Source organism: Panulirus ornatus, chromosome 36, assembly GCF_036320965.1.
Source record: "Panulirus ornatus isolate Po-2019 chromosome 36, ASM3632096v1, whole genome shotgun sequence".
Lineage (NCBI taxonomy): Eukaryota > Metazoa > Arthropoda > Malacostraca > Decapoda > Palinuridae > Panulirus > Panulirus ornatus.
This window is the reverse complement of record NC_092259.1, coordinates 8,879,128-8,901,278: the sequence shown is the minus strand read 5'-3', so window position 1 is coordinate 8,901,278 and position 22,151 is coordinate 8,879,128. Positions and strand designations below refer to the sequence as shown.

Below are 22,151 nucleotides of genomic sequence, written 5' to 3'. Positions count from 1 at the left end.
GTGGTATAGTTGCCATAATTATTTCTCTTTTGAGCAGCTGTTTACTATCTTGACAGGGGTCTTATTTGCCCCAGTATGGATTACTGCTTGCACATGTAGGGTACCTCTTGCATCACTTCGTTATGACCCATAATGGAATCAAAAGGTTGTTAACATTAATATTCAAGGTTTCTCTTCTCATCCTCACCACCCTCTACACTGTAATGTTGCTGCCCTCTCCTTATTCTACAAGTGTTATGGGGAAAACAAGATATTTATATTGGTATATTTTGAGTAAAACATTACAAATTAAGATGACTCAGTTATGAAGGGAACTTGGGGTAGTTTTTCTTAGGTTTTTCATAATTTCTGAAGGTGTTTCATCTATTTTTACATTATCCCCATATGTATGATGATCTTCATAGAATATAATGTAATATGCTAGTCTTATTCTGTTTTCAATACTTCATCACCATTGCAGAATATTGCCAGATAGATTCCATTGCATATAGAGTAGTGAACCTAAACTGGTCTTTAAACCAAAAAAATTTGGTATAACAATGCTTTACCCACCACTGACCATATATTTTTCTTGAATATCATGGCAAAATAACACTACATAACCTCCAAGTTGTTGGTGAATATTTGTACTTTTGTTGTGCCCAGTTAAGATGATTATTTAGATTCCCTTTATTAGTATAATGTTTGATTTGTATATGTATATATGTATTTGTATATGTATGTATACATTAAAATGTATAGGTGTATATATATGTGCGTGTGTGGGCGTGTATGTATATACATGTGTATGTGGGTGGGTTAGGCCATTCTCTTGTCTGTTTCCTTGTGCTACCTTGCTAATGCAAGAGACATTGACAAAGTATGATAAAAAAAGATATTTAATTTATTGATTCACTCCTGGAGAAGAAAAGTATTACATTCTGATTGCCAGTATGTGGATTTATAAAGTTAACTAATAGAAGATGATGGCAACATAATTATATACCTTAGTTAGGTTATCTTCTTATTTGATTTAGAGATATGACTACTTAGGCCAGTTGGTTTGGTGCCAGAAATGAAAAAATCATGAAGGCAGAATGATAATTTTGTTTGATGAATGAGGTGCTATTATATTACCAGTGAACTTGCACACCAAAACTACCTTTAAATGTTAATTGATTTTGTTACGCAGCGGTAGTTTAGTGTGTAGGGAATAGAATAAGAAATTATGGGACCTTGGAGTTACCTTAAAGTAGTTTTTGGGACTTTTCTAACCCCACACCCCAGGCTGTCCAAGGCTAATGAGTTGGTTGACCAAGTTTGTGAAAGCCATGGACCATTGCCACATAGATAATACAGCCTGATTAGTCTTGTATAATTTTGTAAATACATGTTCAAAGTTTTCTAAAATATCTATGCTGTGTACCCCATAGTGTTTCTGATGGTTTCGAGTAATGTGTTGTAAATAGTTCTCGCATTTAAAGTTGTATTTTCTTTTTGTGTATAACGTCTTTTTTTTCTTTAGGTAGTATTTTACAGTACATGATCTATTCATAATATTTCATTCAGTACTGTTAGATAGGCCATTAGTGGAGAGGGATATCAATATCAGGGAAATGTTGTTAAGGTAAAAGTAGATGCAAAACTTGTAAAAAATCAACAGAACTTGTGAAAGCCTTTCCTTTGCAAAAAAAAATCGACAGTACCTGGGAATGCCTTTCCTAATGTATTTATGCAGCCGTTTATTACTTTATCTTTTATTATGAATAATAGGTTTAAGATTCATTTTTTATTATTATTATACTTGATCACTGCTTCCATTGTCTGCCAGGTAGCTCTAGGAAACCGACAAAGAAAGACCCATCCACTCATATACTCATGTATATACATATACGCACATGCATGTGCATATACATACACATATCAACATATACATATATATTTTTACACATACACAGACATATACATATATACACATGTACATATTTACATGTGATTGCCTTCATCCGTTCCCAGCGCCACCCCGCCACACAGGTAACAGCATCGCCACCCCTGGGTCAGCTAGGTAGCGCCAGTAAGACAAAAAAAAAAGGCCACATTCATTCACACTTAATAGCTAGCTGTCATGTGTAATGCACAAACCACAGCTCCTTATCCACATTCAGGCCCCACAGACCTTTCCATTGTTTACCCTAGACGTTTCACTTACCCTGGTTCAGTCTATTGTCAGCACATTGACCCCAATATACCACATTGCTCCAATTCATTCTAATTCTTGCCTACCTCTCACTCTCCTGCATGTTCAGGCCCAGTTGGTCAAAATGAATTTAGATTCATATAAACACAAATGGATTCCATCACATACTAGACCTAATGATATCACATGCCAATTGTTGGTATATTGTTACTATAATATTCAATTAAATGTCAGTTGGTGGAATCTGTGAGAACTATACTTGGCTGAGATTTACCATATATTTTGATATTATTCTTGAAATGCGTTACTGTCTGCTGTGGACCATCACATGGTAAATATACAGTGGAATCCAAACATGCTTACATAAACATAAACTGTGCAACAATACCTTGCAAGTAGTGATCATAACAGTGAAATCATTTTTCATGACGTGAAAAATAAACATTGGGGATGGGTTAGGTAAGTGAGGTGTTTATAGGTTGATTTTTTATGTTCCACTTACGCTTGCTTTTAATTGATTCCAAAATTTTCCTCAATATTCTCAATCCTTATTGCTGTTGTTTTCTTTGATGTAAGGTGAAATGTGATGTTCCAGTTCAAACTCTGCAAGTTGTATTCTAGTGTCTAAGCATAGCTACTACAATTGCGGAACAAAATCACACGGTAATCAAAGTTAGTGTCAGTGTGTAGTGCACAACAAAATCCCTCTTAAATCAAGTTAGTTTTCAGTGTAGTTTACTTGGTTTTTTGATGAAAATATGGCAATAATGAGGAAGGCTGTGAAGTGCAGGGAAAAATGTGAGCTTAATTATTGTAAATGTAGGTGAGATTTCTAAAAATTAACAGAACCTGTGAAAATCTCGTTTAAATTCCCTTAGAAGCCAAGATTTACTTTACTTTTCAAAGTTATCATTAACATGTGTGTTGTTGATAATGTCTCACTTGCTTGTTTCTGCCCTGTGGTAAGAGTATATCAAAATATGACCATAGCCATACTGGTAACATTTTTGCTCAGTATCGAAAATAAGGTAAATAAATGAAAGCTAGAGGATGTTAGGTAAGGTTTTCTTAGGTCCTATTGATATCTTGAAATGTTTCACCATATTGATGAAGTTGATCTATGGTAGACTGAATCAAGCTACCAGAAAGGAACTCGCATGCTGACCAAATCTTCCAGCATCTAAATAAGAATGAAGACACAGAGCTCACACATTTTTTAGATTACATCATAAATCAGGTAAATTTGCTATTAGGGGAAGTAGGTAAGGTTTTACATTGTTTCCTTGTTCATCAAATTTTCCCTGATAGATTCAAGTGATCTACCTGAAGGGGAGGAGTACATGTGTGTTTTTGAGAGAGAGTTTTATGCTCGACTAGCCCAGCCTTTAAATTATGTTGTACTGTTTTGTTTGTATACCTATACACACCCCTACCTAATCCAGGTACCCATTTATCATCCAGCCTTGAGGAGAGAATGAACAGCTGTATTGGCTTGGTGTAGCCCATACCATTGAAGAAAATGTACCTCAGACACCCTATGAAAACAAAGGTAGTGCCTCCTCAATCAGAAGACTGCAATGGTTTTGATAGTTTTGACCAGGAGATGAATGGGCGAAAAAGTTTTGAAGAAAGAGGCGTTTGGTCTGGATTTCTCCGCCTTCCATTTTACACTGTGTGTTTTAACCCCCTCTTAAACAAATGTTCTCTCAAATTCTTATAGGGCTCTGCTTATGGCGGAAAAACTACTTTCTTCCTTCAAAACTTACATTTTGTTCACTATATGGCAAAAGATGCATTAGTAAGAGATACCTGTATAAGATGATACAATTATTACATGTATGATTTAGTGATTTACCATAGAAATTTTTTTTAAAGTGGACTTTGCTTGCTTCTTATATTGTGAATCAGTCTACTGCAGAATTGAAGTAGGAATGTTACAAGAAAGATTTTGATTGAAAGATTTTGATTTTTAAGTACATAATTCACAGTTAACATTAAGGAAATAGAAATGGAGAACTTTTGTTATTTTAGATACTTCTTTGTTTGTTTATGTTAGATGCTGTACTTGACTAATGTTAGTTATTTTTCAGATGGTACTTCATGCCTGGCGAGGTTACAAGACATATGCATGGGGTAAGAATGAACTACGTCCAGTAAGCAAGCGAGGTCACACAGCAGGAATCTTTGGAAGACAGGACATGGGGGCTACAATTGTAGATGCGCTAGACACGCTCTACATTATGGGATGCATGGAAGAATTCAATGAAGGTCGTTCATGGATTCAGTACCATCTAGACTTTAATCAGTTGGTATGTTTTTTTATAAGTATTCAGTGTTAATTATTGTATTGTGATTAAAATCATGAACTTAGGGTTAATGAATGTGGGAGAGTATATTTTACTTTGAAATATTTTGTATTCAGGAAATATATTTTGGATGGAAAGGGTGGTAAGTTTATTATAGTAAGTTTTTACTTCAGTAATAATATACCTTGGAGGCACCATGTTTAGATAAGTACATTACATAACCAGTATATTACCATAACCTTTACTTGTAAGATGTGAATCAAGGAAGGATAGTATAGCATTATTTGTTACGCTGATTATACAGCTAGTAACTTGTTATGTAATGACCCTTTAATGAGCTCGCTCTTATTGGCAGGGGATGTTACTCACAGAAAGTGGGAAACAGCATCAGGAATGTCAGCTCTTTTATTAATATGCATCTGACATTAAAGGATGTGTTGTATATATAAATATATGTATTTTTTTAAAGTAGAAGTTGGATTTTAGAATTAAGAGAGTAATGGAGGATCCTTACAGTTTGGAGCTGTACTTTAAAAATTAAGTAGAAAGTATTCTTTACAGTCTGGATATCAGTGGACTTGTAGATAGCTATGTTTTGTGTTGGTAAAGTGTGTTCACTTGCATTATAGCCATACTTTGTCAACAGTATGATGTGAGGTTAGGAAATGTGGTGAAATAAGTACTTGCAACCATGGCTTGGATAAATATTTGAGGATGGTTTACGGCTAGGATGTTAAAAGCTTTTTCTTCAAAGAGACTTTAAGCACTTCAAATAAGTCCTTTGTGTGTATTTGATAGGAATATTCTAGTCTGCTTCTCTTAGTTTTTGAAGATTTTATAAAGAATATTCTATTTGGACATGTATATGTACAACCAGCAATAGAAACATACATGGGTATTACTATTCTGCACTACCTCCGGTAGTTCATAATTTTCTGGTATGAGTCTCAGCAAGTATAGAGCTATTGGACAAGATAAGTACTGTTTCTTAAGTTTGTAAGAACAGAGGAGTCAGTAGATCATTCATTTGGAGTTTTTGGTGATTCCATGGTAGAAAGATAAGTCATCAAGGAACTGTACCTTCATCTGTATTGTTTCTCATTGTCATAGAAAACATGATGCAAAAGCAAACTATTGTTATATATCATTATTTGCTTATGATACCAGAAATCACATTTTGTCATTAGCCACTGAAAATTCATACTTATTGATGCAGATTGATTTCAGTTATTCCGTTATAGGGAAGTGAAGAATAAGAATTGCCTTAGAAAAGGAGACAAACATTATCACCATCATATTTGAGGTGTAAAAGACTTTGGATTGATTATTTTATTCCCTCGCCAAACACAACAGAGGAACTATTGCCTACTCAGAATAAGATGATAGTTTGAATTATGTATTTTTGTTACCACTGGAATTTTGCCGTATGCTGACACTTGCCCTTTATAGTGGGTGAAATTACTGAGTTTGAAAATCATCAGAGATCTTTCACATTCTGTTCTGATTCTTAGTTGCCATTTACAATATGTAGAAAATGTGTTAGCAATGTTTTCATTCCCCCATCCCAGTAATTTGTATGTGTATGAACTGACATTTATCTTCCTCTTCAGTGTGACCAGTACATATATGGTTAAAACTCTTGAATTAGCTACCTCTACCTTGAGATGAAGTTGACAACCATTAATGTTTGTAGTGGCATCCAACACATTGTTATTAGATGCTACAGCTTAATATTTTTCCATACTGTGGTCAGTATGTGTAGAGATGTTAAGAAGGCCTTTTAGAATTTTGCCTAACATAGTGTAATAGATTTTGAAGCTGTAACACTACAAGATCATAGATATTTTTGATGTTATGCCTTAGTAAGCATGTGTGTTTGTGACAAAAACGCTACCCACGTCTCACTGCATATGTCTATGAGTATTCCTCGAGTACATAGCATTGAGGCAGTCAAAGTTGAATGGCATGTAACAGACATATGCGTTGCTTTATCCAATTGAGATGCAAATCATTTTATTTAAATAATTATGTTCAAGTTTATGGTAATAAACTTATTGAGATACTGTTTTTAGAATACCTGGAGATACTGTGCATACAGATTATGTTTTAGATATTAAGAATGCTGCAGCAGAAGGTTAAGTACTGTAATGGAAAAGACAATTAACTAATGAACAAAAAACACATGGCTTTATTGCTTGGAAAACCATTAGCTCCAGGAATTTCCCTTAAAAGCAGCGATTTCTGAATTTGATACATCTTGAATTTGTACCGCAACAATTTCTTTTAATTCTGTTAGAATGACCACATCATTGTTTGGTTTGAACATTGGTGAATTATTTACATACTGTATATATTAGTGTTGTGTTTTGAATTTCAGAGATCAGAAATGTCTGTATTTGAGACGAACATTCGATTTGTTGGAGGTCTTCTGTCAGTCTATTCCTTGACTGGTGATCCACTGTTCCGTGACCGTGCACTACATATAGCCCGAAAACTCCTGCCAGCCTTTGACACTCCTACTGGGATACCATATGCTTTGATTAATGTTGCCACTGGGGTAAGATAGTCTCAAAATTTCTCTTTAAGTCTTCCATGTACATATATACAACTGATGTTTTCATGAGTAGACACTGGGAGTTGTTTTAAACTATCAAACTTTCATTTACACCAGATATTACTAATTTGTCCATGTTTGATTTTTTATATGTACATTTGATGCTCTTTCCTAGCACTACCTTGCGCACGTGCGGGGTTGGGGGTGCTGTTTCATGAGTGGCAGGGTGGCGACAGAAATGGATGAAGGCCGCAAGTATGAATATGTACATGTGTATATAAGTATATGTCTGTGTATGTATATGTATGAATATGTTGAAATGTATAGGTATGTATATGTGCGGGTGTGGGCGTTTCTGTGTATGTGGGTGGGTTGGACCAATTCTTTCATTTGTTTCCTTGCACTACCTCGTTAATGCGGGAGACAGTGACTAAGTTTGATAAAAAGATAGAAAAAATTGACGCTCTTATTTCTTTGGCTTCCTAAGTAAATTATATGTGCTTTTGGATGCATCAAAGTGATGCCTGTAGGACCGCTGACCTGCTACAATAGTCAAATATAAATTTTGCATCCCTTACGTCTTTACTTAGATTTTTTGCTTCTCAGAACAGTGCATTTTGTATAGATAGTCCATCCAATCAAAGCCATGAAAAGAAGCACAACAATATTCTTGTTGCTCCAGTTTCCCAAGGAAAACTGAACTGATGGTACTGATTTGGGCAGCTATCAAAGATACTGTCCCCAGAAAGCAGTTGCAAGGCAGTAAGGCTTTTTGTTTCGGTGAATTATTATAAGTATTGTCTTATTGAATGTATTACAGTTGTTATACATATAACTCTTTCTGTGTTTGTTTTGGTGAAGCAGTATGTATATTTTTACTTCATACTTGCTCACCATTTCTTATGTTTGCAAGGTATTACCTGAAGACACACAAAATATGCTTAATTCGCTTGCCTCCATTCTTTAGCTGTCATGTATAATGTGCCAAAACCACAGCCCCCTATTCACAGTCAGGCCCCACAGACATTTCTCTGGTTTCTTCATATGCCCTGGTTCAGTCCATAGACATTACATTGCACCCTGAATACCATAGCTCTGGTTCACTCTATTCCTTGCACACTTTTCACCTTTCTGCATTTTCAGGTCTAGAGAACTCAGAATCTTATTCATTCCATTCTTCCATTTCCATTTCAGTCAACCTCTTCTTGTTCCCTCCACTTCTAACTCATATAATGTTTGTTAACCTTTCCTCTCTCATTCTCTTCCTATGTCCAAACCATTTCAGCGCACCCTCCTCGGCACTCTCAATCATGCTCTTCTCATTTCCATGTTTCTCTCGGGTTATCACCTGAAACACAATCAACCCTCTTCATGCCACATGATGTCCTCAAACATTTAACCTACAACATATTCACTCTCTTCTGTACATTCTCTTCTGTAACTCATGCCTAGCATCCATACATCAATGGGACCACAGTACCATCAAACATACCCATCTTTGCCCTCCCAAACAGTGACTTATCTTTCCACACACTCTTCATTGCTTCCACGGCCTATTCGCCCACACCTATCCTTTGACTCAACTGAGCTTTCATTATTTGAAAAGTAGTCGAGATTTTGAATGTGTTGAATAGTTTACACTTTGTATTCAAATAATTTTGTTCAAGTAATTCATAGCAGCCTTGAGAAATATGATTTCTTGTTTCATGGCATGATAATATGTAAACAGAATTCTGTAAGGAATCTAATTGGAACTGGACCAGGATTATGGCTTTATCAAAACCTTTTGGGCAATCTTAATCCTTGCATGTACATGGTGTACGTGGAAGATGTGGACATTCAGAGTATATTGTTGTGGAGAGTTTTGTAGGGATGAGTTATGATAGCATAGACAGAGATGAGAAGAGGAGAAAGTAGACCATGTAGGGCATGAGCAAGTAAAGCAAATGAATTCCTAAGGAATGGTTATTTGTTTGGAGGAATGCTGTTATCACTCTAGGCAACCTAGCATGGCCCTTGGGACCCACATCATAGGTGAACTGGGTGGTTATGAGTGTTAGTCTTTTCTGATGTAATGTTTACAAACTTTCCTGATTTGTGACATTTTCAGCCCAAAGTCATAAGATTTAACAGATAGTAGTCCACAGATTTGTTTACTAAATACCAAATGCTAAGAGATACAGGAAGGAGAGAGCACACTAAGATCACCATTTTTATGAAATATTAGACATTGATGATAACTTTGTATAACACTTTTATGATGAATGTGTTATTTCAAATCTTATTTTTAATGGTGTAAGGTTGACTTTTTTCTCCCTCTCTATGGCTCAATCATCTGTTCCAGATGCTGCCATGCTTATGCAAGAAATAGAGCAAGTATGAAAGAAAGAAAGAAGTTTGAATCTGGAATGACAGCATTTTATACATTCCAGATGCTGACAAGCTGAAGTTTCTTTCACCATTTTCCATTTTCTGTATTGTTTTGCCTTTCTCCCCCTTTTCCAACCTAAGGGTATTGAGAATGATAACTTGCAGAAAGACCTAGCCTTAAGGTAAAGTTCCGACTAGGCTGCTTTTCCTTTTTTTTTTTCTTTTGGAAAATGGTGAGAATGGAGGGGTGCATTTCCTGCTTTTTCTGTTTTTCTTTTGGAAAGTGATGATAAAGAATGGGAGTATTTCCAGCCTGGAATTTGTTCCCAACCCTCTTCGGTGCCTTTTATGACTCTTAGGAGATATTTGAATCATATTTTGTCTCCTCGTATCCACATCATTGAAAACATTTATATATGTACATGTTCTTTACTGCACCATTTATCAACTTATTTTGTCTTTTATTACAGAAGTTATTCTGTGTAAGGTAGCAAAGAATAAAACTAGTCTTTAGATGTAAGTTCCTATGGGAAAAAAAAGGATTCTCTTGATCATATTGCTTATAGTGGGGCCAGCTTGTGCATGCCATCAACTGATGTCATTATTCTTATTCTTTCATCTGTCTTTATTGATATACTCACTGTTAATGACAGGATTTTTTTATTTGCTTCGTTATGACACTTGTACTGAGTGGTGTTTTCATTTCAGGTTGCAAAGAACTATGCTTGGGCAAGTGGTGGTTCAAGTATTCTATCAGAATTTGGAACCTTACATCTTGAGTTTGTTTACTTATCTGATATTTCTGGTGATCCAGTATTTACTGAAAAGGTTATGAGGATTCGTGATGTCATAAGAAAGACAGATCGTCCAGATGGTCTTTATCCAAACTACATGAATCCTAAGACTGGGAAATGGGGCCAACGTATGTATTAGATTTTATCTTGCCTATGTAGATGCTGTATTTACATTAACTGATCATAGTAATTTTCCAGGCCTGAAACCAGTTTTCTTCATAAATAAGTTGTAACATGAAGAGTTTGTGGTGACTATATTTGTTATTTTGACTAAAATAAATGAAGTTTTAGGTGTTAAGAAAATGACAGTCGCATAGTAAAAGTCTAGTTGATGAATTTATTAAGAGCAAAAAGTCATGCAGATAATGTAAGCCAATGCTATTGTTAGTTTTGTATATATGTATTACATATTGCTTGTGCAGATGACCTTGCAGTCACATAATAGCGCCATGACACTTTGTAAGCATCAGCAAATGTACATCATTACATCACACAATTGGAACAGTGGCCCACTCAAAACAGAATGTCTGCATCTCCAGAGATGTCTTCCATCACCCTATTAAAGCCAGACAGATATAAATCCAACCTGCACCCTCCCATTTCACAGAGAATTAACAGTTGCTCATGTTTAATAAAACTCCAATTTTTTTTTGGCATTACTTATGACACAACCATGGTATCCACTCTCCACACCAAAGCAATGAACAAACTATATGCTCTCAACACTAACTGTTACCACATTTAGACAAGAAAAGGAATCCTCAAGTATCCTCAGTAAACAATTCATTTGCTCATCTTGAAACCACACCTCATATACCAGTTTATCCACCCTATCAAAAGCAAATGTAACATTCTAGGAACCACACAGAACAGGTCACTACATTAAAGGGATTTTCTTTTGATTTCCATCTTTATGTGGGTATCCTCTCAGATGCTTATATGGCTCACTTCTTGGATGAAAGCTAAAGGTTTTAAAGGATGAAGAACCATTTTTATGTAGTTAGAGCCATATACTTGTCCATTTATTCTTACTTCTTGGCTTCCTCTTCTTTCTCCATTAATGAACCATATTTTGATTCTTGGAAAAAAAAAGCTAAGGCACATTTCATTTAATTTTTACAAAGTGACATTTTAGGTCTGGGCAGGTTACAATATGATCATCATGTTGCTGTGGATGAGCATCTGGTGGCCTTGCATGTTTTATGGTGGGTGAAGACGTGAATCCTTATGGATGTACATAATTTTTCTGTTTGTTTTATCCCTCTGCTGAGCAAATGCTTTCTCAGATGTTCACATGACTTTTCTGTGGCAATGTTTTTGATGTGTGTCATATATTTTTTTTTTCTGTGCTGTATTTCAGGTCATACATCCATCGGAGCACTTGGTGACAGCTTCTATGAATACCTAATAAAGGCTTACATACAGTCTGGCGGAAAAGATGAAGTGGCTCGAGAGATGTACGAGGAAGCTATTGGAGTTATTACCAACCGTTTGGTTTTGAAGTCTAACTCCGGGCTTACCTATATAGCTGAAAGCAAGTTTAATCGTTTAGAGCACAAAATGGATCATTTGGCTTGCTTCTCTGGTAAGAATTACATCAAGTATGATAAAACTGGGGATAGGGGATTAAGAATACTTCCCACGTATTCCCTGCGTGTCGTAGAAGGCGACTAAAAGGGGAGGGAGCAGGGGGCTGAAAATCCTCCCCTCTCGTTTTTTTTTTAATTTTCCAAAAGAAGGAACAGAGGGGGGCCAGGTGAGGATATTCCCTCAGAGGACCAGTCCTCTGTTCTTAACGCTAACTTGCTAACGCGGGAAATGGCGAATAGTTTAAAAAAAAGAAAGATGATAAAACTTAATCTTATTTGTTAAACATGGGAATCCAGAGAAGAATCGGACAAGACTGAGTATAGTGAATGATTACCTTTAGATCTAGGGGCAGCTAAACCTCAAGAAAGATATGAAGTTTGAGTGTATAAATCATTGCCTTAAGCATCCTTTGGCTTAAGGTAGATGTAGAAAATTTGAAATGAACATAATGTATAGTTTCCTCTCTCTAACCTGTTTGCTGTTACTCTATGTAGAGTTTGGTAGCATGTATAGTTTCTTATATACCTTTTCACTGAGTAGTTGTAATATTAGCAGGAATTAAAAAAAAATTTTGGGAGATATCAAGAAAGATTCCTTTAAAGGTTTTCATGGGAGCTATTTTTCTGGTGAAAAAAGCTGTTTTTTTGACAAAAATTGAGTCTCCTTCATTCATGTATGTCCAAAAGTGTTTTTTCAGTTGACCAGTTGCCTCAAACTTATTACTACATGCACCACTAATGATGGAACTTGCAAATTTATGATAAAGTCAAAAAATACTGACACAATTTAACACAGCACTATTTATGGCTGTGAGCTCTGAGTTGAGGTGAACATGCACACTGCTTCTTGTCTCTCTCTGGGTAATATAACAAAAATTCTTACAGGGAAGCTGTAGAATTCTTGTCTGTTATTTTGCTTTCCCTCATCCTGTAACCTCTCTAGTTTTAAGAAGCTGATTAACAATTACTTGAGTAACACCGGTTATCCCCTCCTTTTTTTTTCTTCTCATGCCTGTTATTTTACTTTTCCTCCTAGATGGCTAGCTTGTGCCACCTCACTAACTCATGATTGCCATCAAGAATGAAAAAAAGTTATAATTGTTATATGTTGTCAAGATGTGTAGATGTTTGTGTGATCAAATCCATAATCCAATTCACGACTCATTTTCAGGTGGTATGTATGCCTTGGGTGCTAAGAAAATTGAAAGTCAAGTATCCTCAACTCATATGGACATTGCTGAGGGTTTAGCAAACACATGCCATGAGTCATATGCTCGTACTCCTACTGGTCTTGGTCCGGAAAGTTTCCGGTTTTCAGAAGGAATTGAAGCACGAGCACTAAAATCATCAGAGAAGTACTACATCCTAAGACCAGAGGTCATAGAGACTTGGTTCTATATGTGGAGGTTCACTAAGGATCCAAAATACCGAGAATGGGCATGGAATGCTGTTTTGGTATGTTTCATCTTGCTTTTGTGTCCTGGATAACCATTGTCTTGATTGTCCAGAACCTAGGTGTGGATGGTATTATTTATTAAGGACATAAGATTTTTGTTTATGTAGAAATATTTTTTTATTGTTACATGGGTTTATGGAGTTGAATCTGAAATAGACTAAAATTCAGCTTGCCTGTACCAGCTGAGATTGTCACACAAATAAGTGTATAATTACATATTGCTGATTCTGAAGAACTCTACATCCCACTTGAATGTGATCCTCATTCTGCACTTACCTGAGAGAAAATGCAAACCAAATACAAGATATTGGTTTTTTTCTTTCAGGCAAGGTATGTGTTCTGCACATACTCTTGCCAAGGAGGATATTCCCTATAAGGCTCAGTCCTCTGTCCTTAGTGCTACCTCGCTAATGCGGGAAATGGTGAATATGTAGGAGAGAGAGATACAGTTTGTATAGCTCAGTTTATAATCGTCATTGATCATACCTATTTCCATCCCTAAGATTAGAAAACAAAACACGATTTTTAGTAGTAGCTGTTTATAAGAATTTATCAGACAGGTAGAGGAATTCCATTGAACCATGACTGATGCCTAGGGTTGTGATGGAGATATATCATGAATATTAGAGTTGTGTATGAAAAAGACTGGGGAGCCGTACTTAATGGATCCTCTTAACTTTTTGACAAGATTGAAACTTTTTTGATAAGGTTGTTGAAAGATTTGGATATTTTTTTATGGGATGGATACCATAGTCTAAGTGTGAAAATGTATTAGGTTTGATTCCATGAATTATAATAATTTTTAAAAGCAAATTCAACATATTTCCTTTTTCAGGCTCTTGAGAAACACTGTCGATCTGAGGCTGGATACAGTGGTATCCAAAATGTGTATATGGAAAACCCACAGAAGGATGATGTTCAACAAAGCTTCATATTTGCAGAAACTTTCAAGGTATAAACATTTGTAGCCTCTTGCTGTGTTGTCTCATTATTATGTACTTCAACAGCTTCTTACCTGGTCGTATCATTATTACGTATTTCCTTAGCTTCTTGCTGTGTCACGTCATTATTATATACTTCAGTAGCTTTCTGCTGTATCATGTCTTTACTATTATTTATAAATATTTATCCTTTTGACTGAGAGACTGAATGAAGTATAGTTATCATCTTGTTTGCACATTTTTTTTTGTCTGTCTAGATACTTTTTTTTTAGTACTGATTAAACTTTCCTGGCATTATTTGCCGTAAAAGTCAGAATATAACATACGAATTTTCTGTTGATGCTGTTAGGTTCAGTTACTTGAAAATATAATGAAATGTAAAAATTGGATGATTACAAAAGGAAGTTTTATACATAATGGATCACAGCTGCTTGCCCTGTTTCTATGTTACCTGATCACTGAGTAGTTAGGTTTTTCTTGTTATGTATCACCTGATTAGCTCAGAATTTATGTTAGTGAAATGCAGAGGCATGAAATATAACAACTTAAACTCTACCAAAGAAATGCTAGCATTTGGGCAAGACCAAACTTAGAGGAGTTAGTGAAGCAGGGACCAGAAAAGCTTAAATTGTCGATGGGTTTTGGACTGGAAGATGATTGTATCCGGTAACCAGAAGAGAAGGATATAAAAGAAAATATTAAGTTATGAGAAATACTGTTGGCAGTAAACATGGCAAATGCAGTTAATGAGATTAAACAAAACTGAAAATATAGACAAAATAAGAGGGGAAGACTGGTAAAGATTACATTAGAAATAGAGTGTAGTATCCAGGTGGTGCTAAATCAGGCTAGGAAGCTTTTCCACACTTAAGAAGTCAGTTGAGGTTTTATGAGGAACTGATCACAGAAAGATTAAGAAAAAAATAAGGAGAACTTCTAAGTGGTAAAAAATGGGGGACATCAGTCGTCAGTACCACCACAAGTACAATGTGAATGCTCTTGGATTAGTGGTAAATAAAAAAGACCTGCAGGTTGAAGAACATGGAAGGCAAATCCAGATTATTGAGGTCCAAGAGATGAAATATAACCAAATATTTTGTAAGAGTTGCATGATAGTGTGGATATAAAGAGAAAACAGGAGGAAGGAGATATTTCCTCTTGATGAGGGACCTCAAGTTTCAGGAAATACCAGTAGATACAGTCTTTTTAAGCTATGTACTATTGACAATTTAGAATCCTCAGAGTGTTAATGACCCATAGCATTTATTTAAGTGAAAATAAAGAAGGCAAAGTCGTTATGGTGTAGGAGGCAGAGAAATATATGCTTTTCAGGGATGATACAGCTCTAACAGTGGATGATTTCTGATAGAAAGAAATTTGGTTGGGAATACAGTGATTCACTTATAAACAGTCATTGAGGTACAGGTTCTTAGAATGTTTATAGGAAAATTTCCTGAACCAAAATGCCCCAGTGAATACTAGACTCAGAGGGGCTCATACACCATTAGTACTGGAATTCTAGAATAACATGTTTATGTTATGAAGTGCCTATGTAAACATGGAAGTCCAAGCTTCCTCTTAGCACACTGGACATGATTTAATGGCATGTATAAATAATTTCAGAAACTGTACTTACCTGACCCATGCCATGAAAAATGGCAATCATGATAGTGATGATGATCACTATTATCATTGCCTTTTTTCATGGCATGGGTCAAGTAAGTACATACAGTTTCTGAAATTATTTATACATGCCATTAAATCATGTCCAGTCATGATGATCACTATTATCATTGCCATTTTTCATGGCATGGGTCAGGTAAGTACAGTTTCTGAAATTATTCATACATGGCATTAAATCATGGCCAGTGTGTTAAGAGGAAACTTGGACTTCCATGTTTACATAAGCACTTCATACTTCTCTTTGCTCCTGTATTCATCATGTAAGACCTACACCTCCACTTGCATCACATCCACACACAATGTGCTTCCATTGCATTGGAACCAGAATCATTCCTCTAACTCTTTACTTAGAATATCCCTCTCTTTAATTAGTTCTATCTTCGTCTAGTTATTTCATATACAGTCTACTACTTCTCTCAGTACTTTCCTCTAAATTACTTTGTATATTCCACACCAACCCATCCTATGCCATACGTTCCACATGTCCATGCCGTCCTTAAAGACTTGTCACTGTGCCTTTCTAATGATTTTGCACACCAGATAAGAATCTCACTTCTTGATTCTTTATTCTAGCCATCCTCATAATTATGATTGTATTACACAGAATATTCATCTGTTTTTCTTGTTTTTCATGTCTTGCCCTATATAAGCTTGGGTTGCACATACATGCTTTAGGGAAGGAACAATTGCTCCATCATGCAATCTTCTTGCACACGTAGTCTTAAAAATTTTCTGTTAGAACTTTACTGCTCTTATACTTTGTAATGTCTTCTCTCATATATATATTCCTCTCTCTCTCTCTCTCTCTCTCTCTCTCTCTCTCTCTCTCTCTCTCTCTCTCTCTCTCTCTCCTCTCTCTCTCTCTCTCTCTCTCTCTCTCTCTCTCTCTCTCTCTCTGGTCAGTTCTTTTTAACTTATTTTTCTTCCTCAAGCATCTGCCAGCTTATATGTCATGAAGCAGCTTCCATTTATAGTATTGTTTAGTAAGTGCTTTATTGTAAATGAAACATGTTAAGTAGGTCCAGTCATTTTCCTTTTTGATATTTTTTAAGGATTCTGGTTTCACACATCTGTCTTTCCATAATTCAGAAATATTGACTTCTTTGTCTGAAAATTTAACATTTTTCAACCACTTGGAAAAGCTTTAGAACAAAATAATGCTTTGCAATTATTGTCAGATAAATGGTATTTTGAAATTTACAGTATAAGTGAATTTTGTTACTTAATTTTATTATTCTTGCTTCCACAGTATCTGTATTTGATTTTCTCTGACGATTCGCTCCTGAGTCTTGATGAGTGGGTGTTCAATACAGAAGCACATCCACTCCCTATAGATGGTAAAAATCAATTCTATCGCAAAGCCCATGGTACGTTTATAGGCACAGTGTTGAGATAAAATGAAACCCAGTGAATGCTCTTGTTGTAGATATGATTTACTGAATTTGTTTTGTAGATTATTTGCTTGTTGAGTTCAGATGTGATTATTAGATTAAGATTATGAATAAATTATTTGTGATATGGAATGTATTATTTATATGTACACTTAAACCTCAGATTCATGGGATTGAACAGACACTTTGTTGAGTGGTTCTTATGCAAATTATCCAAAATTTTTATATAATTGCTTTAAAATAGTAAAAATGCATAGAATATTATTAAAAAGAAGACTAATTCTTGTTACTGAGAGTGGTTAGTGGATACTTTACAGAGTTTCGGTAGTGGAGGTAGACAAGATAATCCCATTTTTACTGCATGTGAAGCAAAGTGACATAGCAGAATGTTCAAATGGAATAGAGTGAGGAGTGCTATATAAGGCTTACAGAATGTTATAGATGGCTGTGTGAAAGAAAGAATTGTAAATGGGATGAGAGATATAGGATTAGTGTTTCTGGTCTCTGCTTGCAAGAGGTTACCTTGTGAATCAAAAGTCACCTTGGGCAAGGCTTTATCAGTGGGAGTACAGTCTCACCAAAGAACATCTTTCCAAACAAGTGTGATGTACCTGCTTTTGGAGGTAGAGCAGTTTTTTGTTACTGATGCCTTTAGAAATATCCTGGGTAACATCAGGACTCTTGCTTAGAAATTATTGCAAAAGTAATTTAGATAAACAAGAAAATGGTGTATGAAAAGAAGTTTGATGCCCATATGTAGCATTAGGTTACTGATTATGAGAGTTAATTGTGACTGGTTTAACAGTATTTTAATGCTGCATAAATGCTTTGTAATGGTAGGTAAGTGGGTTAGGAAAACACATGTTAGTTTTTACGGATCATAATCGTATAGTGCTTTTGTACAAAATGAAGAATGCTAATCAGTGGTTAATCTATTAGAGACATGTTACAATAATACATCCAGCATGTAAGAGAGTAAGGTGATATTGTATCAGATGTGCTGAGCCTCTGCAAACTGTGCTAGACTTGCCCTCTGCCAGTGGCTCTGTTAAGGGTGAGGCACTAAACGTTAAGAAGCGGCACTAGAGTTCATTAATTATGGAAACAGTATCACCATAGCCACCTCTTGAGGGAGTTCCAGAATGGAACAGGCATCAGAAGTATAGATAGATAGGTGGGATATTAAGGTTACTTTCTGGAGAGAACAAGAAAAAACATTTGAGAGAGTGGATCTTGGGAGAGAGTGCTTGTTAAGGGTGACATGAATACAGGGGGAGGTGATAAAATATGTGGGGTGAAGGGTTGTATGGATACCTAAGTGAAAACAAGGGTAGTTAGAGGATTCTGTTTGAGGAATATGTCCTGCAGTGGGTATGACGTGTTTCAAGTAGTCAATATTTTCGTAAAAAATGCTGTTAAATAAACAGATTATTATATAGGTACAAAGAAGACAGGGCAGACAGATATGAATGTTATATCCATAGTAAGGAAATGATAGGTATGGTGTATGATGCGAGGGCTATGAGTTGGTTAGGCCAGGCTAGTTAGATTATCAGATATTGATAGGTAAGTTAGCCATCAGTTTTATGTTTTAGGATTAGAAATGAGTATGAAGGATTGAAGAACATTAGTAACGTTAAGTTAAAATTTGAAGTTTTACTTCTAAGAAAACTTAAATGTGACATTTACAGATGTGATGAAATTGTAGAAAAGGAAAGTGTAGGTGGTTTGTTTGCTTATAAAGCATACATTCATCGAGGCTATCCCAAATACGTGGTCTTTGGATAGATTTGGTTATAAACTGGCAGCTTTGTCAAGAACTAGAATCACATTAACTGAGCTACTATATACAGGCTTGTGTGTCTTACTGTTTGTAGGTATATGTCTCTGCTGATTATTTCCATTTTTTTATTGTACATAATTGCTGTTTCCTGCATTAGTGAGGTAATGTTAAGAACAGAGTATTGAGCTTTGTAGGGAGTATCCTCACTTGGTCCCCTTTTCTGTTCCCTTTTTTGGAAAACTAAAAATGGGAGGGAGGATGTCTACCTCCCCCCTCTCTCCCCATTTAGTTGCCTTCTATGTCATGCAGGGAATACATGGGAAGTATTCTTTCTTCCCAATCCCCAGGGATGCTGATGTTAATACTTATTTACATGAGACCACATAATATTTGATTGATATGTACGTTCAAACACACATACATGATGTGTGAGTTGTAGGATTTTTTTTCTCACATTGTCCCCATGATTGGGACCTGATATTTATTTGCAATTTTTGTTGACAGAAGAGGTCGATATAGTTGTATAGTTTAACATGTTTAGGAGCTTTGTTGATTGTGAATTTAATCCTTATTGAATGTTGGTGAGTACAGCAACTTAATTTTCTTTTTTAGAACCTGAGAACCAGTGGTGAATTCGTTCAGATGCGATGACATGACAACAAGAACAGATATTAAGGTATTACACTATGGTATAATAAATGAAGTAGGAATATTGTCACGGCTGAACTACCTGTTCTGTATTTAATTAGAAAATCAGTAGTGTAGATTAGGGACTGGTAAAGGAGGTGTTTCAAGAAAGGTAAGCAGGATGATTGTCAATGTCAAATGGATAAGGTCAGCACCATTGGAATTTAATGTCCCAGTGAGCATAAGTGCCATCTTTTTTTTTTTTTTTTTGACAGGGACATATGTAGGCGTCAAACTTTTGGATTTGACTTATGCTTCTGTTCTTCTATCATTGCATCTCTTGTTCATTACAATGGATAAGATCATACTTCTGACTCTGTCCTGTTCTTTGTTTTTGACTGAATTGAATTATCAGTGATTTTCTGTCATACATCACCATAGGCAAGTTATAGTATCCAAAGGATAGTTTTCAGTCTTTTCAAAATGACTGATCATGCAAAGTGTACAGAGGTAAATGCAAAATTATGATCATATAAGTAGATTCCAGTAATATGATTCTGTCCCTGTTTACAGCCATGGGAGTTTCAATAATTATTTTGATAAATTGCTACTGAAATCATGGGAAAGTAGTGATTGCTGTTTATTCACAGAATTTTAGTGTTCATTACCCTGCACAGAATGGCACATAGGATATTCATAGCATGATTATATTTTCTTGAAAGTTCATATCAAGTCTTATGTTTCAGTAATTTTAAACTGTAATTTGGTGACATGTACCTCACCACTGGAAGGTTGATCACTCATCTCATATATTCACTCAGTCACACTTGCATTGTTATCCACATGCATCCTTCCTGTACCTTGTCATCACCAGTCACATTATTGTTTTAAAATTCCTATTTTTTATTTCCCCCAATTATCTAATGTTTATCATCTAAATACTACCATGCAGTGTATCACCTGTAATTTGCTTTGACAGAGATTTGATATTTATTATCAATTAAGGCACTTGCAACATCAGATAGCAGTTTTACTATAATAGCAAACACAACAGCAACAACATATCTTGCAATGTATAGTGCTCAGGGTGTTTTCCCCAAATATCTTGTTTACCTTAGGTTTGGTCCTCTTTTTTAAGTTATACAGTACCTAATTATCATAAATTGTTAAGTTATCTGCATATCTTGGTTTAAGACTGTTGCAGAAAATATAATTTTGCTGTTAAAAGAGTTCTGTTGATCAGTTTATTCCCCCTTTTTCATGACTTTTAAATAGTAAAAGAATAAAAGAATCTTGGGAATTTATCATAAAGGTAGATTCCTGAGTAAGGCCTTCAGTATTGCCAAGTCATGCCTATAGGCCCCTTGCAATTTAGTTTTTCTCATGTACAGTAATCAGAATTTCAATTCTTGATAAGTTCACAAGTACTGATATACATCTTTATTATTTTACTGCTTAGGAAATGAGTTATTCATCATCACTTTTATTTATTTAGAGGAGAGAGAATTGTTTGTTCTAAAATGGCAGCTAATTAATCAGACTTCATGTCAGTCAATCAATAAATCTCATAAATTTTTATTTAATCCAATATATATATCAATTAGACTACCTCAGAATCACTACAGCACCTTTAATTTCACCATTATAAGAAACCTGTACATTAGATCCTAATCATAATAGCACTCCTTCATTTGATGTTATCATTTGTACTGAGTATTTAACCCCTAGATACCAGATAGCTTACTTAAAGTTGATTTAAAGACGGACAAATATCAAAATCTTCAAGTTTTCAGTTTCACTTTGTAGAATTGATGAAATACATATACAGGTGAAGGATTTGTACAAAAAAGTGAACTAGAATACCTTTTTGTGGTTGTGGTGTAATGCTAAAGTTAGTGCATAGCTCCCCTAGAAAGTGGTGGAGGAAGGAAAGATTTTAGAGGTTTACCACTCAGATTTTATATTCCCATGGTATGATGCTGAAGTTAATGTGTAGATTCCCCCAAGGGATAGGTGGTGGAGGATGTACATCAACCATTGGTACAGTCTGAAACATCACTTAGTAGCCACTAATGCTGCCCATGTAGTGAAGAAACTAAGTCTACCACTAGTAGTCATACAAATGTCATAATATTGGTAACTCCCAGCATTCCCCAGACTCAGCTGTATATATGTCTCAATATTTAAGGGTTAATCTTGTATTTGTGACACTGCCTTTCTACACCTTACTGTATGTACAGATCACCCATAATGATTTTATTTTTCACTTCTTCCTAACTTCAGGTTGAATATGAAAGCATTCGTTCTTTCATTCACTGTCACTGTCATTGAAACAATCAGTAGATTCTCAGCGTTAGTCATCATCAGTACCATAACTGCAGAATACATTCCATAATTCTGTCATATTTCTCCCCATATTCATATCATGGCCTATGAATGAGAATTGTTGCTTTCCTTCATAGTTATTTCCTGTACTGTCAG

The 22,151-nt window shown here is 35.5% G+C and overlaps 1 protein-coding gene across 4 annotated transcripts in view; it reads left to right on the top strand.

The window, feature by feature from the left end:
* Positions 1-22,151, top strand: part of alpha-Man-Ia (alpha-Mannosidase class I a) — a 55,947-nt gene that overhangs the window by 1,817 nt on the left and 31,979 nt on the right. For 2 of the 4 annotated variants that reach the window (XM_071683263.1, XM_071683262.1), the window contains exons 2-9: positions 4,267-4,485; positions 6,860-7,039; positions 10,115-10,328; positions 11,561-11,785; positions 12,961-13,244; positions 14,081-14,197; positions 17,119-17,236; positions 19,656-19,719. In XM_071683263.1, coding sequence (XP_071539364.1) covers positions 4,267-4,485; positions 6,860-7,039; positions 10,115-10,328; positions 11,561-11,785; positions 12,961-13,244; positions 14,081-14,197; positions 17,119-17,236; positions 19,656-19,675 — 1,377 coding nt within the window. In that variant the 3' untranslated portion in view covers positions 19,676-19,719. Of the gene's footprint in view, positions 1-4,266; positions 4,486-6,859; positions 7,040-10,114; positions 10,329-11,560; positions 11,786-12,960; positions 13,245-14,080; positions 14,198-17,118; positions 17,388-19,655; positions 20,892-22,151 lie in introns of those variants that run through there. The other 2 variants (XM_071683261.1, XM_071683260.1) reach the window with 2 other exon arrangements.